Raw genomic sequence first — 15410 nt, 5'->3', positions numbered from 1 at the left:
AGTCTGGACGATAGGAGATATTTGAATCACTGGAGATAATATATAACATCATCCTGCCCTGGTGACTCAAACAACAAAGACAAGAAAGCCTTGTTATGACGTGTGGCTGAGAATCACAATCTGTGTTGTGTTTTATCTCTTTTACTTAGGAAGTCAGAGGAAGAAAAAAGTAAACTATTAATGTATCCAGAAAGATGTCAGAGTTAAAGAAGCCCTTATGACACTCAGACAGGTGTGATCTGCTCCTTAAAAAAGGGCTTTATTCATTTATGACTCAGCGGCTGTCATCACTGGTGTGCCTCTGCCCAGACAAGCTTAGCTAGAGACACACACACACACACACACACACACACACACACACACACACACACACACACACACACACACACACACACACACACACACACACACACACACACACACACACGGCCATCAAGCTTAAGTGTGAATTATTCAAAGAAACCATTCACTTCCTGTTTTTAAATCCAGTTTACATTTCAAAATGTTTTTCATGTTAACAGCAATTCATTTAGAGCTTATTTCTGTACCAAAATAAAAATACAATGAAAACCTGAGAGTTTCAATTGACAATAATTGTTTGTCTCACACAGACAGCAGTGTTTAAAGCTTAGTCCTTTAATTAAAGTTTGAAACTTGTCAAATGAGTCATCTTTAGTGAAAGCTCATGTTGACGTCTTCATCTGCCAGGTGCAAGCAGAAGATCAGAAAGAGGCAGACAGACAGGCGATATAGAGATGAAAGACAAAAAAGAAAAGAAATAAAAACTGTCAGACAGATGTGGAGACAGAGAGGCTGTACAGAAATAACAAGAGATGAGCAGATTTGGCCTGAGAAGAGATAGACGAGGTCATGATGACAGACAGACAGGTTTGGAAGGACAGACAGCCCCGAGAGGCAGACGGGTGTGTAAGCTGAGAGCTGCAGGGGGAGCAGCGTAGAGTCCAGCAGAGGATCTGATATCTGAGACCATGGAACAAGAAGACACACAACACCGGGCCGGTTCACACTGTGCCGAATGGCCCGAACTCTGCTGCTGCTGCTGCTGCTGCTGCTGCTGCTGACAGCACCGAGGAGGTCGCTGCCAAAATACTGCGCATCACAAAAAAAAACTACTTTTTTTGTTTTAAAAGGAGGAAAATTAACAATTGTTTCAGAGAGACACCAATAAATCCATAACGATTCATCTCATGTAATAAATAAGGATAATGATCCACATATCTTTGAGGTCATTTAGAAACAGCATTGTGATAGTATAAGTTTGTTTACAACAGAGTACTTACAACTATGTTGTTTACCTGTAAAAGGACCTGCTCAGAGCAAATTGTAGAAAACTGGGTTTGAACAGCTTTTTAAAGGGTAAAATTTAAGTACTTTTCAAAAACAAAAAAAGGTATCTGAACCAAATCTCCAGGCTATTGAGCCTTTATCATCACATCTAAAATTAAGAACGATGAGTCCAACTGCAAAAATGAAAAACCTCATCTCAATAACTGTTTTTGTTGTGTTAATGTAAAGGTGCTAGTGTACAATAACAGGAACTGGTGAAATTGAAAGAAAACAGTCTTGATTATGCAAACTCTTTTCAAACGTGTTGTGTTATTTATCACGTATGCAGCTTTCGTCATTCATCTTCTTAAAAGCCTTCTCCTTAATTTAATGACAGAGTGGCTGCATAATGGTGAGGACTGAACACATTTTTGCCAGTTCATGATTTGAATACTAGAGAAATGAAAGCACGTATTACTTACATAAGTGGCATATTCAGTAATGACAACTAAGCAAAACATCAGCTGTCGAAAACTGTTAAATGCTGCTGAAAATGTGTTAACACAATTAGACTCAGTTAGGCCAAACAGAAGCCTTAATAGGTTTTCAGCAGGAACAAACTTGCTTATTAAATTCTGAAACAGTAGACTGCACCCTCCAATGTGAAGCAATGCTGCCGAGAGTTGTTTTTTATTCCCAAAGCCTAGAGTGGTTGCTAGGCTGAGTTAAAATATTTAAGAACAAATGTAGCAATATAATTCAACCTCCTGTCATCCTCTTAAATTTCTCATGAAGTTTTAATTTTTTAGCAGAAAATACGCTGCAAAAAACCAACCAGCACAGACATTTTCAAATAGCGTTTTCTGATTATGTGACATATAAAACACAATCCAGTGTGAAAATTCAAGAAATGTACAGCATCTTACCTTTTTCTGGTACCACACCACAGCATCTTTTACTTTGGAAGCCATTTACATTTCCCTTCTCCCGGCCTAGGGCATCTTAGACTGAAAACACAGCAGGAGACAGAGAGAGAGCAGTATGAGTGACTGAGGACTGATGAGAGCGAGAGGAGGACTGAAGGCTATATACCTGAGAGGAAGGTGTGTCTTGACCGCTGACGAAGGAGAGAGGGAGGGGAAGACTATGACAAACACGCATTTGTTCAATCATGCAGATTTGTGCATAGGCGTCTGCCTTCTCCTACATAAGTCACACAATTTAAGTCTCTTCCTAGTTATAAGATCAGTCATTTCATCTCCCTTGACACCCATCTTACAACAAAAACAAAACACTAATCTTCTATAAGCCAATCTGGAGACAGTTATTACTCGAATAATGATCGCTAGAGCTGGTTTTATCCACTGAATCACATTTTGGCACACATAAACTGCCACGCGCACTTTCCGGGAATAATTTTGGGAACGGCTGCTGGATGCCTTGCAGTGGTTTGGGTGTGTGAGTGATTGGCATGGAAAGACAGGATCATAAACACACATGCATGCACAAACCCACACACACACAGATTGACAAATGCTAATGACAAACACAAACAAGTGAATGAATGCATTCATTACATGATGGGGTGAATGTATTTAGTTTATGTGATGCAGCACCTTCTACAAAGATTAAGCAAATAAGCATATTTCCCAAAATGTCAAACTTAATAAGGACAAACAGACTTTATAAACTGGATTTTTGTGAGCAACAAACCAAAAATGGAGGAATCTTTCATAAAACACGTCACAAAAGAATGCATACATCTGTGACCATGTTCAGAGTGTATCCTGCAGTGTTACAGTCAGTGTGTTATTACAGTGATGTTGTCTTTGAAACAGGATCTCCTGCTGATGGAGGTGATGCGAGTGTGTCTGTTGTGGTTAAATACAGACCAGAGCAGACTCCACTTCAAACTAACCTGAGCTTCATAGTTGACACTGAGAACACCACCAAGGAATTATTATTTCCTCATCCACATCAGCTGTACATGCATGTCTGAATAGAACCGTGTTCATAGTCAGCATTTATATGAAAGTTGGAACTACTGTGATTGCTGTTGTAGGTTGTAATATTAAAAGAAGACACCTCTATTGGTTGGGGTTTAAGAGGAAGACAAGAAGATGTGGTTAATAAGAAGCTGTAAAGTGGAAAAGATGGAGACTCTGCGGTTAGCCGCTCTCCTTCCTTCTTCTCTCCATCTGTCTCTGCCTCTCTTCCTTCCCCCTCTGTCTTTCTGTCTCTTTTCTATTTCTCTGTTACATAAGTGCAGCGTTGTCCTGCTGTGTGAGGAGTGTGAGTGGGAGGGATGGAGGAGCTGATGGATGGAGAGTGATGGAGGGCAGCGGCTGCAGGCCAGGCTGACTCAGGGGGCAGGGAAGGCTTTCTGTTTTCACTTTGGATTCATCAGGAAGTATTACTCAATCTGATTAAATATTGCACAAATGCATTTTATGACTAACGAACTGTGCAATTTCCCCTTAGCTCTTAGCTCAAACTTAATATTTTGTCTCTCTTTTCTTACGCTTTTTCTTCTAGGTTTCAACCTTTAATTTGAGATGGCAGAGATGAGTTATCCTACCTTGCATGTGAAGGCTTGTCTGTGCAGCCGATCTGCAGGGTAATCTATTCCTGATGATTGCATTTACAGCAAAATCTGCGTCATCCTTCCAAGGAAGTTTTGCAAAACCCTATAATGTTATGCGTGTGATAAAGTCATCACCTCAATCAAATACAGGAGTATTAGTGTAAGCGCGTGTCTGTGCGCGCGTGCACGTTTTTAAAAGCACTCATGTTCAAAGCCGTGTTGGAGCGAGTCCAAGCTCAGAGTGTCAAGAATGTGTGAAGTTCAAAAGCAGGAAGGAGAGAAAATGTTTCTCGTCCGAGCCAAGTGTGAAAGGTTTCTACGTCAAGCTCAGACGTCTGCTAGTAGTATCAACTCACACACTCACACACATACACACACAAGCTGACTGATGTACAAAACTGCAAAGAACCCACTGACCATAACCACAACTGCTGCATGAACACTGATCACAAAGTTGCAGAGGCGTGGTTGTATATGCATTTCTGCATGACTGCGTTTTTTTGCGTGCACACATGTGCGTGTGCAAGCACGCACTTTTGCCCCAGAAGGCAAGAGACATTTTTAGCAACAGGAAGAAAGTCTCTTGCTCGCTGCTGTCTACGATTACGATCATCACTCCCCCATATCGTTCACTGCTGAGCCACACTATTCCTGACATGCAGTGGCCTTTATCACATACTTTGTCACAAACCGGCTCAGAGAATGTGACAAAGAGGGAGTCCACACAAAAGATCCACTTTCCGAGCAATTTATCAATTCATAAACTAAATTCAAAACAGTCAATACAAACCATAAGACAATGATAAAGAGTGGATGCCAGCTAGTGGGGGAGAGACCGAATGAACATGTACTGAAGTTGGCTAAAACAGTCTCCCAGACATTGTAAGAGGTGTCACAACTTGCATAAATTAAACATAACAGCGTGCACAATGCTGGTTTGTCCCTTCTAAGGTGGAGTGGTTACAATGGGTTAATGAGTTTACAATGTAAACTTCATGTTAAAACTTAAGTGGCAGACAGGAATAATGGAGCAGGTGTATATAAAGAGCAAACACCACATGGAGTGCGAGAAAGGCAGAAAAGTATCCCCTTCTTCCTGTTAACATAAACACAGATACAGTTTGTCTTAGTTTATATCTTATTCATACAAGAACAGAGTAACACACCTGTCCTAGACTTGCATTCACTTATTTTGCTGCTGTAACAAAGATTCAAACTATTCCCTTCTGCAATGAGAAGAACAAGGAGACATACCAGAGATGGAAAGCAGCTTGTACTCACTACACAAAGAACAGCACTGTATACATTTCCACTAAAATACTAAAGCTAGCAGTCCAGTTGTTGAAAGAAGTAAAAGAATCACCTCATGTTTTGATCATTTTGGTGAATATTAGAATGAACTGATGCCTTCTTCAGATCACATGTTGCTTGTTTAATCCAATTAATAATTTTATTAACATTAAACATACAAAAAGGCTGTAAATCCCCACATTTAGTGAGCCTGAACCAGAGAAAGGTTGGTGTTTTACTTGATAGAACATCACTGCTTTGAGAACGACTTTGTTAGCTGGTAATTTTCCATAAATTACATTTTTTATATGAACATGAGAAGTTACACAGGTGATCAGACACACACAAACTACTGTTATACATTTTCATTGTGGGGGTTTCTGTTACATAACATGGTATTTTAAGACCAGACAACAACACTGTTAAGTCGACAATAAAAATGTCCTGGTGGTGTCCAATTATTGCAGAACAACAACAGCTAACAACTCCTGCTGTGAAGAAACTGTCAGGCTGCACAACCACACAAACAATGGTAATCATGACGAGGAGAGAATGAAAACAGACCTATGGGAATAACACCCAATCATTAGTGGGCCTGGACCATAAACATCAGCACTTTCTGTTTTTAACTCTCAACAGCGTTAATACTTCAAATCCTCCCCTGTCCAGAGATACGAAACACACGAGGATCCTCCCTCTTCAAAGCCTTAAAATCTCTCTGTCATAGCCCAGTGTGATGCCACCCGTGATTCACAGACATAATTAGACAAAAACACACATACAGACACATACTGTTGCCCAATATGGCTTCACAGACAGGATAAACTTCTAACTGCAGGGTTATTATTTATGCTGGAAAACATAACAAATAGAAACAGGCTTAGACTTCTTTCCTAACATACTTTTTCCAAAACCACACATGCACAGTGTTCTCATAATAGTTTGTGGTTTACTAAAAGGGTATTTAGGGAACAGAACCCAGACAACAGACACACACACACACACACACACACACACACACACACACACAGTATGTATATTTTGGTTACAGGATTCAAAGATGTCGAAGAGAAAACAGCCGAGGCAGAGTGTTTTCTGTGAACGTCCCAGGGTTGAGCCTAAATCTGTAACTAGATATCTTACATTCTATTTCAAAGGTTGCGATGCATTTGAACCCAGTTGTATTTATTCATCTTTCCACAGGTAATTTTTCATACCAGCAACTCTGGCTACAAACTCATGTCAACAAGACACTTGGTTCACAAACACTCCCCATTACAAAGCTCTCAAAGAATTCAGCAACTTTTACAACCACACAAACGCACACTCACTCACAGACCCTTGGCAAGTCTTTCTGACCAGTAGTCTGTCTGAACTGACCCATTTACAGACAGAGAGAGAGCGTGGTCAAGTAAGACAGTGTGTATTATGTAGGCCACAGTTTATAAGAGAGCCTTTTTTGTGCCAGTGACTGTGTGTGAGTGTTTGGGGGAGCAGGAAATGGTTCAGTAATTAGCCATATGTCTTCTGCAGTTACTGTGCGAATATTGTTGTGAATGAACATCAGTGGCAGAAGGAAGAAGTGGCAGTCTTTGGGTGTGTGTGCCTGTGTGTGTGTGTCCTTTGCTAAAGGACAAGTACAATGTTAAGTTGTGCCACTAAAAGTAAAAATCATGCATCACTGTGATTCAGAATTTGACATGGTGTTTGATGTTTTTCCCCCACAGTCACTCTGACACAATAATCTAAAAAAACAAACAAATTCACCCAGAAATGTTTAGTGAATGGACTGATTTGGGACCATTCTTCCTAGACAACAGCAGCACAGATTATCAAACAGTCTAGTAAGGAAATTGCTCAAAATCATGACAGCTGAATGGAGTGTTGAGAGTGACGTTTGATGGAAACTGTGTGGTGTGTGGAAGCTGTGTGTGTGTTATGAGAATTACTTTATGGATGGTTTTCATAACATTTAATTGAATTGGTTATGCAACCTGCCAGCACTCTGACTTTTTAATCTGACACTTTATAGCTACAGTCAGCTCTCTGAAATGAACCACGCACACGCTCGCTTTCTCTTTCCATGCTTAATGTATCACATTATTGCAAATGACTAGTGCTGGTTTCCAATACCTGGCTACCTTTTGCACTCAGTACAAAGTCGTTAAAAGTACCTCATTTGTGAAGTGCTGACTCAAATGATTCTCTTGCTGATTGTTTTATTTCCTCTCTTCTTTATTAGGAAAGCACAATTTACTAAATATTCAGACGGTCACCAAGATAATCTAACTAATAATACCAATGACAAAGCCCACGTTGATAAAGCTGCAGATCTGACCAGAATCATACACAAGGGGAGGGCAAATTAAGATTAGATAGATTCGGATTTGATTTCAGAAAAGCTATCAAACCAGAATGCTTCAGATCTCAAATGATTTTCACAACCTCTTGAGGCTTAATGGCAAATCAATCAATATATATTTTGGTCTTGCTTCCCCAATTATATCTTAAAACTGTGACACCATTTCTGTAGAAGTAATCCAAGTTCAGTGGAGCACATGAGACAAAAAGTAAGGTCAGTCAGTGCAGTGTATGTTTCCTAAACCTTGTGAGGTGTAACTGTATACGCCGCAGCAGCATCAGAGGTTTTACAAGCTGGATAAACTTTGAAATGAGTCATGTTAGGTTTTAAATTTAGGACGATGGGACGGTTCATGTGACAGGCTTCATTTGTGTCCTGTATGGAAGCTACGATAATCTGAAGGCTTCCACTCACAGTTCACAGTCGGTCATCTTGTAGGGCTACTGGAAAAGCCATAACTCAATGAAAACAAACTACTCGTTGATGAATACTTCACACGATTACTACTTTGTAAACTATAATCAAATCTATTTACAGTTCTTTAGCAATTAAAACCCAGACAGAAATATTAGGGTGAGACAAGTTGCGAAGAGATCCAACCACAACAATTCCTTTGTGTGGTGGGAGGAAGGGAGGCGTGCTTAAGTCAGACCTTTGGTTTGACATTAACAATGTTTGATTGCCATGATTGGATAAACAAACTAAAAACTGTCAAAAAAGGGAATGATACTCAAATATGAGACAAAATCAACACTGTCCGACAGAGTAAGGCATTCATAGAAGGCTTTACACACAAATTCACTTCATCCACTGTATCTGAAAACCAAGCTGCTAATTATGGCCTGAAGAAGTGGAGGAAAGGCAGTCAGACAAGTTTAGAATGATACTGAGCATGAAGCAACACTGCTGTAAACTGCCTCTGCACTGATCTGTATCCGAGTTGACCACAAAGCTGGTTTTTAGATGAGCAAATTGCAGAGAAGAACAGGAACTGAGGAGAGTAGAAGAGATGTCAGAGTAGTGAAGATTACAGTGGAAAAAGTTGTTTTAGGACTGCTGGTTTTCTATGAGTGTAATGTTTCTCTGTGCACAAGAGGAGACCTCCTTCATGAGTCCATTAACTCGTGATGTGAAACACTAGCCGCTCCCCCTCTCTCTGGGTGCTCTATATTTCATGATGGGTGCAGATTACATCTCTGAGCTGGGCCGAGGGGGCACGTGTGTGTGTGTTTGCATGCCCACAGGAAACATAACGCGGCTCAATTGATGATGAAGGGTCGAAGGTGTCAGGGGGATTCTCAGAGTGAGTGTGTGACACTGAGGGGTGGTGGGGAGACGGGGATCATGTGTTCCATCATGTAGGGTGAATCCCTGACATTCTCAAGTAACAACAAACAACACTACGCTTGACCTATACAGGGCTTTAATGCAACACACACACACACAAGTTGGCTCATTAGTTATTTACTCTGTCATGCACATACAAGTGCCAAGCCCCCATGAACTTGTAAGACACCAACAATACAGTTGTAATGGTAAAACATTGTCTTGAGGAGAGCAGACTTTCTTCTCACTGGGGCTATAATTCATTTTGAATTATTGGTAATTTAATTTAATCTATTAATAGATGAATTGTTACAGCTGTACTTATCACGTTATAAGGATCCACCGACCAGCCATAAACAGACACACACTGAACCCCAGTTGAGTCTGCCCGTTGGCAATTCCAATAAAGTTCATCCAAACAAGATGTAGCATCCTTTACAAGGGTAAGAAAAAAAGAGAGGCAATAATATTTTGACCAGTTCTTCAGTGAATGAAAGAAAATGAAAAATCTGGAGCTGCAGATGGCTGGAGGATTCTGACAATATGGTGTCTGATCTGCAGTGAAGTCTAGTTTTTTTTAGTTCAGACTACTACCACTATAAAAATAATAGTAGGGATCAAGTTGTGATGGGATCACACCAGCAGCGATGCCCATCAACAGGTTTACATTTCAACCCTTAAGACTCACAAGGTGAAAACATTGCTTTGTAATTCAAACAAACTCGGTGCAGTTTCTAAAAAATCTTTTCACAGCATTTATGAGGGAAATCAGACTGTGGAGCTCCTCAAACGGCAACACAGCTGACCAAAATGTTCGAGATGCCAGAAATACAACCTATCAGCCAGATCACTGATTGTTCAGGCAAACAATCAACTGTTGCAACTCCCCGAGAACTAAACATCAAATAACAACAAAGCCTTGTGACTCACAGATTCTGAAATTAGTCTGGTGTGAGTAATTCAGGGTTAAAAATCGTGCTGAATGTGTTTTAACTTCCCTTGTTAAAACACAACTCAGACGTTGAATAATAATACATCTAGAGAGGCTCATGACAAACGTTTGACTAAAAACAGTAGGTTTTTAAATCATTAAATGATGACCTGAAATGAGCTTTGTCTTTAATATCACCTACATCACAGAACAAACACAGGCTTTTCTCTTCAGGGAGACCATTAAACATACCTTCTTCTAAAATTAAGAGGCATTTAACACAATGGTTATATTTGTGTGTCTAACATTAGGCGGTTTTGTCAAATGTGTGAAAATACAATACAGCCCATTTCTGCACAAACTGGTGGTTACATGTAGTAGGAAAACGGAGAACCCCTGTGTCAGTGTAGGCATTTGTTGGATAGCAAACCAGTAACCACAGACGAACTGAAAGGACTGAGTCGTATAAACACACACACGCTTCTGCTGATTGAACACACACACACACTAAAAAAAGCCATGCATGCTCTCCTCAGAGAGGAAGTATGTTCTTTTATTCACATTCTCCTATTTTTCCATCTGTCTTTCTCTTTCAGACATAGTGAACAGTACTCATGAGCTATGTGTGCTGTCTGAGCAGGCTAACTGGTGTGTGTGTGTGTGTGTGTGTGTGTGTGTGTGTGTGTGTGTGTGTGTGTGTGTGTGTGTGTGTGTGTGTGTGTGTGTGTGTGTGTGTGTGTGTGTGTGTGTGTGTGTGTGTGGACAGCTGACACCCTCACAGCAACAGAACAGGGGTTGTTGGAGCATGCAGCGCTCAAACAAAAACAGACTATGTGAAGTTGGGGGGGGGGGGCTGCAGTAAACACACAATGAGCACACACACATACACAGTCACACACCGTCTGGACTCACCTCTAGTCAGGCCGTGTAGCTGACTGGTGTTTTGTGCTCACAGCCAAATTGGGACAGGAGCTGGACATTTGGAAAACAAAGAGAGAGGGGGAGGTCAAGACTGAGTGTCCTGTGATGATCACATTTGAGATTCAAAGCAATGACAGAAGTGTGTGTGTGTGTGTGTGTGTGTGTGTGACAGTGTGTATCTCAGACTCTCAACTCTGATAACTATATCTAATTTCATGTTTGAAGTGGGGTTTCCAGGGTGTGTGTGCATTCTGAGCAGTGTGTGATTTGTGCTTTGGCTCGTGTCCACATGATGAGGCTGCATAAAGACACTTAAAAGCAGCTCTCTTGCCGAGCTTCAAAACACACACACACACACTCACTCAGGTCCCCTCTAGACATAGAATGAATTCTCAGAAACAATAATGACTAACATCAGCAAGAAAAGGAACCCAACAGGCAACTTTCCTCTAACAATGTAGCTCTTGTGCAAAGTCAGGAGACCAGCCACCATCACCACCACCACTACTATCGTCATCATCTGCCTCTTTCATCATCATAATCATCCCCAACATGTCTTTGTCAGCAATAACTATCTTACAGAATGATGTTTCTCATCATGACAGGTCAACAAATGCACATAACCCTGAAACTCAAACTCACACTGTGATCGACATCGAGATGACGCACTTGGAGGATTTAACTGAATTAACAAACAAAAAAAAGAAGCAGTCCCATGTAAGTGCATCTTCACTCAGGCAGTTAAAATAAGGCTTTAGTGGGAGACAGGGGAGCAAGTTACACTTCTATAGATCAATGATTATATTTCGAAACAGCAGCTGTTAGCCAGGTTAAAGGGACAGTTCACCCCAACATCAAAAAACAGTATTTCCTCTTACACATGGTGCCGTTTATCCATCAAGTTTGTTTTGGTGAGAGTTGCCAAATTTTGGAGATATAGCCTTAACTCGAATATAATAACTAAATGGCACTCGGCTTGCGGTGCTCAAAGTACCAAGAAAACATCTGAATACCTCAACAGTGATGTCTCTTTCCAGAAATAATTACCCAGTTACTCAAGATCATACTTTGTGTTTCATGAGTGCATCTACCCTTGGACGAGATGCTTGCTAACTAAACTAACTAAGCTTGCTAATGTGACAGCCCAACTGGGAATGGTGGTATTAGTGTTTACATCCAGCAGTGCCACAAGTCTCTCTTCCATGAAGGGATACGGTTGGCAGGTTTAGTGTTATAGAAAGAAAATAATTACTACATAAAACTGATTACACCAAGGTGTGTGGAATTTGAGTAACCAGCAGCCCAATCTGAATTATCTTGGACCATTCTGCCATTATTTTAGCTTCCTGAAACTGAAGTGGAACCTGAACTGTAGCCTATGATTTATCTGACATGTAGATATCGTACTTTGAGCAACACAAGCATAGCGTCATCTGGTTCGAATATATTAATGAGAGGGCAGAAATCTCTAAATAAAAATGAGAATAATCATGGGGGTTTTTTTGTTTTTTTTTCCATTTTCAGGTGAACTGTCCTGTCTAGTATAACAAAAATTCATGCCAAGACATGGTTAAGTTGAACGAAGACAAAACCACAAAAGTAATCAGGCCCAGATGCGAGTTTGTGGAAGATTTTGATAAAAACTACAGCAACAGAGATGGACTAAAATACCAATAAGTACTATGTTTGTGATTCACTGAACCTCAGAAAGGCTCAAGGCTACATGTCTAGTTGGAGAAGTCCCCATGAAGAGAAATGAAAAGTTTACAAGTGCAGCAGATGAGTATATGCTTGGATAATATGGATCCATTCTTTTATTAATAGATACACATGATGTGGTCTTGTCCTGTTAAAAACTGCTAATAAGGCCCTACAGTGACAAAATGTTGAAATAACTATTGGTGTTGTGTTTCTTCATTCAACAAAAACTCTGAGCAGCTCCAGAGTCAAGTGCACCTGTTATAAACTCTCCATCCTGCCTCTACCACTGGTTTCACAGACTTGATCAGCAATGGCTCATCCTAGGAAAACGCCCTCAACATTATCATTAACACAACCTGCAGTGTCGCCGAGCTTGTATCGGCAACTTCACTCGAAGCCACTTGACCTTTCTCTGTGACCTTTCTGCCCGCGCTCGATACTGCAACAGTTATAATGCTATGAAATATGTCACAGCATCACAGGCCATTCTGCAGCTCTAACATAAGATGATATGGCAGTCTAGTGTGTGTGATGTAACTACATTGCAGCTGATGATGTAACCAGCTCTGCAGGCAGAATCGAGCTGCACAAAGCACACAGCATCGTCTGAGAGCTCCTCAAAGAGACAGGGACAGACAGAGAGAAAGAGAGAGGGAGAACAAAAAAGAAAGAAAATAGAAAACAGCACGCTGGTCAGACAATAGACAGCAGTCTGAGTGTGTGGATGCTACAATTACACACAATGACACACTCAATCAGGCAGTCAGTCAACCATTACAATTCACTTTGTGCAAAATGTATATGGAAATAAAAACACGTTCACGAACACTGCAGAACTGCTGCATGACCGCCTTGACAGACAAGTACTACCAGCCTGACTGACGACCAATCAATCAATGTCTGGAATGTCACACACACACACAGTGTAGTCCCGTCCATGATGTATGTTTATGTGTATGTGCAGGTGTGTGCTCAGAGCGTCCCGCGGTGTAACATAATGCCAGTCTTGTCAACACAAAAGACGAGCAACAGGGATTTGCATTGCTCATCTCCCGTCTGTCAACAAATAACAAGACTTGTTTGCAAACTCTTGCTGGGTGCTCTCACAACCACCGCTTCCTGCCATTTGCACCTGCACTGCATTAAAGTGCCTTGCTCAAGGGCACCCAGAGGCTTCTTCTACCTGACATTGTATATTCAAAAGATGGGTTTTGTGTGTGGTTTTTGAATGAATTCAAGAGAGAAGAGAAAAGGTTTGCTTCATCACTATACATCAGTAATATTTTAAGTAGAGTTGTAATGATCGAGCCATTACTTTTCAACTGTTCAATTAATCACAACTTATTTTACTTCTTTCATTTCTTTATCCTATATGACAGAAAACTCAATAGCTTTCCATTGTGGACTTATCAAGACATTTGAGGAAACACTGTTTGACCATTGTCTTACATTTTATTTACCAAACAACTGATCTATATGTCAAGAAAATAATCAAAAGACTAAGTCCTAAATCTAAGTAGTAGATATTTAGAAAAGTAAAATACAGAACCCACTTTACATAATGCTGCTGCACATGTCTGACAGCATAGCTTACTAATTGCAGGTGAAAGAAACATGGTAAATTATTGGCTACAGTCCAAACATACTCATGTCTAACAACTAGACCGGTACACGATACTGCAGTGGGTCATTTCTGCCAGAGTCACAGTTTTATAACATGATTTATTACTCAAACATTGTATGACTGTTCTGTTTCTTCAGCCTGTGCAGCCATGATTTACAATGAATCCATATTTCACGTACAAACTACATGTTGACATTAAGAAACGTATGAAGATGTGAAGCTTTAAAAGGTTTATTTGACTCTCCTCACTATGTGTTATGGATTTGTGGTGGTCTCCGCCACAGTGGTGAGGAAGGTTAATGTAGGGGTCATGCATTATGATTGCAGTGGAAAATCTGGGTGAGTGATGACAGCGATAGTCAGACATTGGAACAGACAAGGCCGGCTGGACAGCGAGCCGTGTTGGATAATCAGACGGCCTGCCAAGCTTTCTATGCCGAGGTCACAAGATCGGTAGAGAGAAACAACGCTGGTTATAGAATACAACACAACAAGGGATTAATGGCATGAAGAGCAGAGAGTAGAGTTCAGAAGAAGTGAGGAAAATGAATTGGAAAGAGAGGCAAGTTTGGCTCCCATCCTCTAAACTGATAGGTCTAAATTGTATTTCTTGGTCTTTTATGATTCCAGCTTTGGATTGTGTAGAAAAGTTACACATAGTAACCAATTTAAAGACTTGACCATTCTGAATTTTACACTTGTTTCTCACATTTTACAGATCCAGGGAATACTCAAGTAAATAATCGACCCGCAGGTTAATCGGTGATGCAGGCTCTCACCCAGGAAATTGTTTAGCCATGGTAGTAAGCCAGCTGGATCCAGATGTAGGTCTGAGGGAGGACAAGCACTTTGATGGGTGGAAGACATCTTCCAGACACGCAATGTTTCCAATCATTTCTGGACAGCCACCTCAGACCATTACTAAGAAAAGCTAAAAGGAGGTGTACTTGTTTTGCAACTGATAAACAACCATCACCATCATCATCATCAGTTAACCTGCTGATTATGTTGTTGATCGGTCAACTAACTGTTCAGTCTTAGAAAACGTTGATCTGTGTTGTGATGTCCGCAAATGTCTTGCTTTGTGCACAACCCAAAGATATACAGTTCACTGTCATAGAGGAGTAAAGACTGAAAATATTCACATTTAAAGAGCTGGAATATTAAGATTTTGACTTTTTATCTTTAAAAAATGACTCAATCAGATTAATCGAGCATTGAAACAACTGATAAGTTGATAAACAGCAGTTGGAAACTGTTTCAGCTCTATCAAGACTGCATTTGCTGTCTGCAATAGCTTCTCTGCACCTTTAATTCGGGGTTTGGGTATTAAAATTGTTATTCTCCTGATGACTCTAGTCTGTATAACACCTGTGATTGAAAT

General features: G+C 40.5%; 1 protein-coding gene across 6 annotated transcripts in view; it reads right to left on the bottom strand.

Annotated features, from left to right (window-relative positions):
* The window catches only part of LOC119032408 (putative homeodomain transcription factor 2), a 39688-nt gene that overhangs the window by 23290 nt on the left and 988 nt on the right, over positions 1 to 15410 (bottom strand). For 4 of the 6 annotated variants that reach the window (XM_037121546.1, XM_037121550.1, XM_037121545.1 and 1 more), the window contains exons 2-3: positions 10693 to 10752; positions 2214 to 2294 (exon numbers count right to left, since the gene is read on the bottom strand). In XM_037121546.1, the coding sequence (XP_036977441.1) occupies positions 2214 to 2258 (45 nt within the window). In that variant the 5' untranslated portion in view covers positions 2259 to 2294; positions 10693 to 10752. The remainder of the gene's footprint in view (positions 1 to 2213; positions 2295 to 10692; positions 10753 to 15410) is intronic. The other 2 variants (XM_037121548.1, XM_037121547.1) reach the window with 1 other exon arrangement.

Source organism: Acanthopagrus latus, chromosome 14, assembly GCF_904848185.1.
Source record: "Acanthopagrus latus isolate v.2019 chromosome 14, fAcaLat1.1, whole genome shotgun sequence".
Taxonomy (NCBI): domain Eukaryota; kingdom Metazoa; phylum Chordata; class Actinopteri; order Spariformes; family Sparidae; genus Acanthopagrus; species Acanthopagrus latus.
The sequence above is the reverse complement of the archived record's forward strand: the minus strand, read 5'-3'. Positions and strand labels throughout refer to the sequence as shown.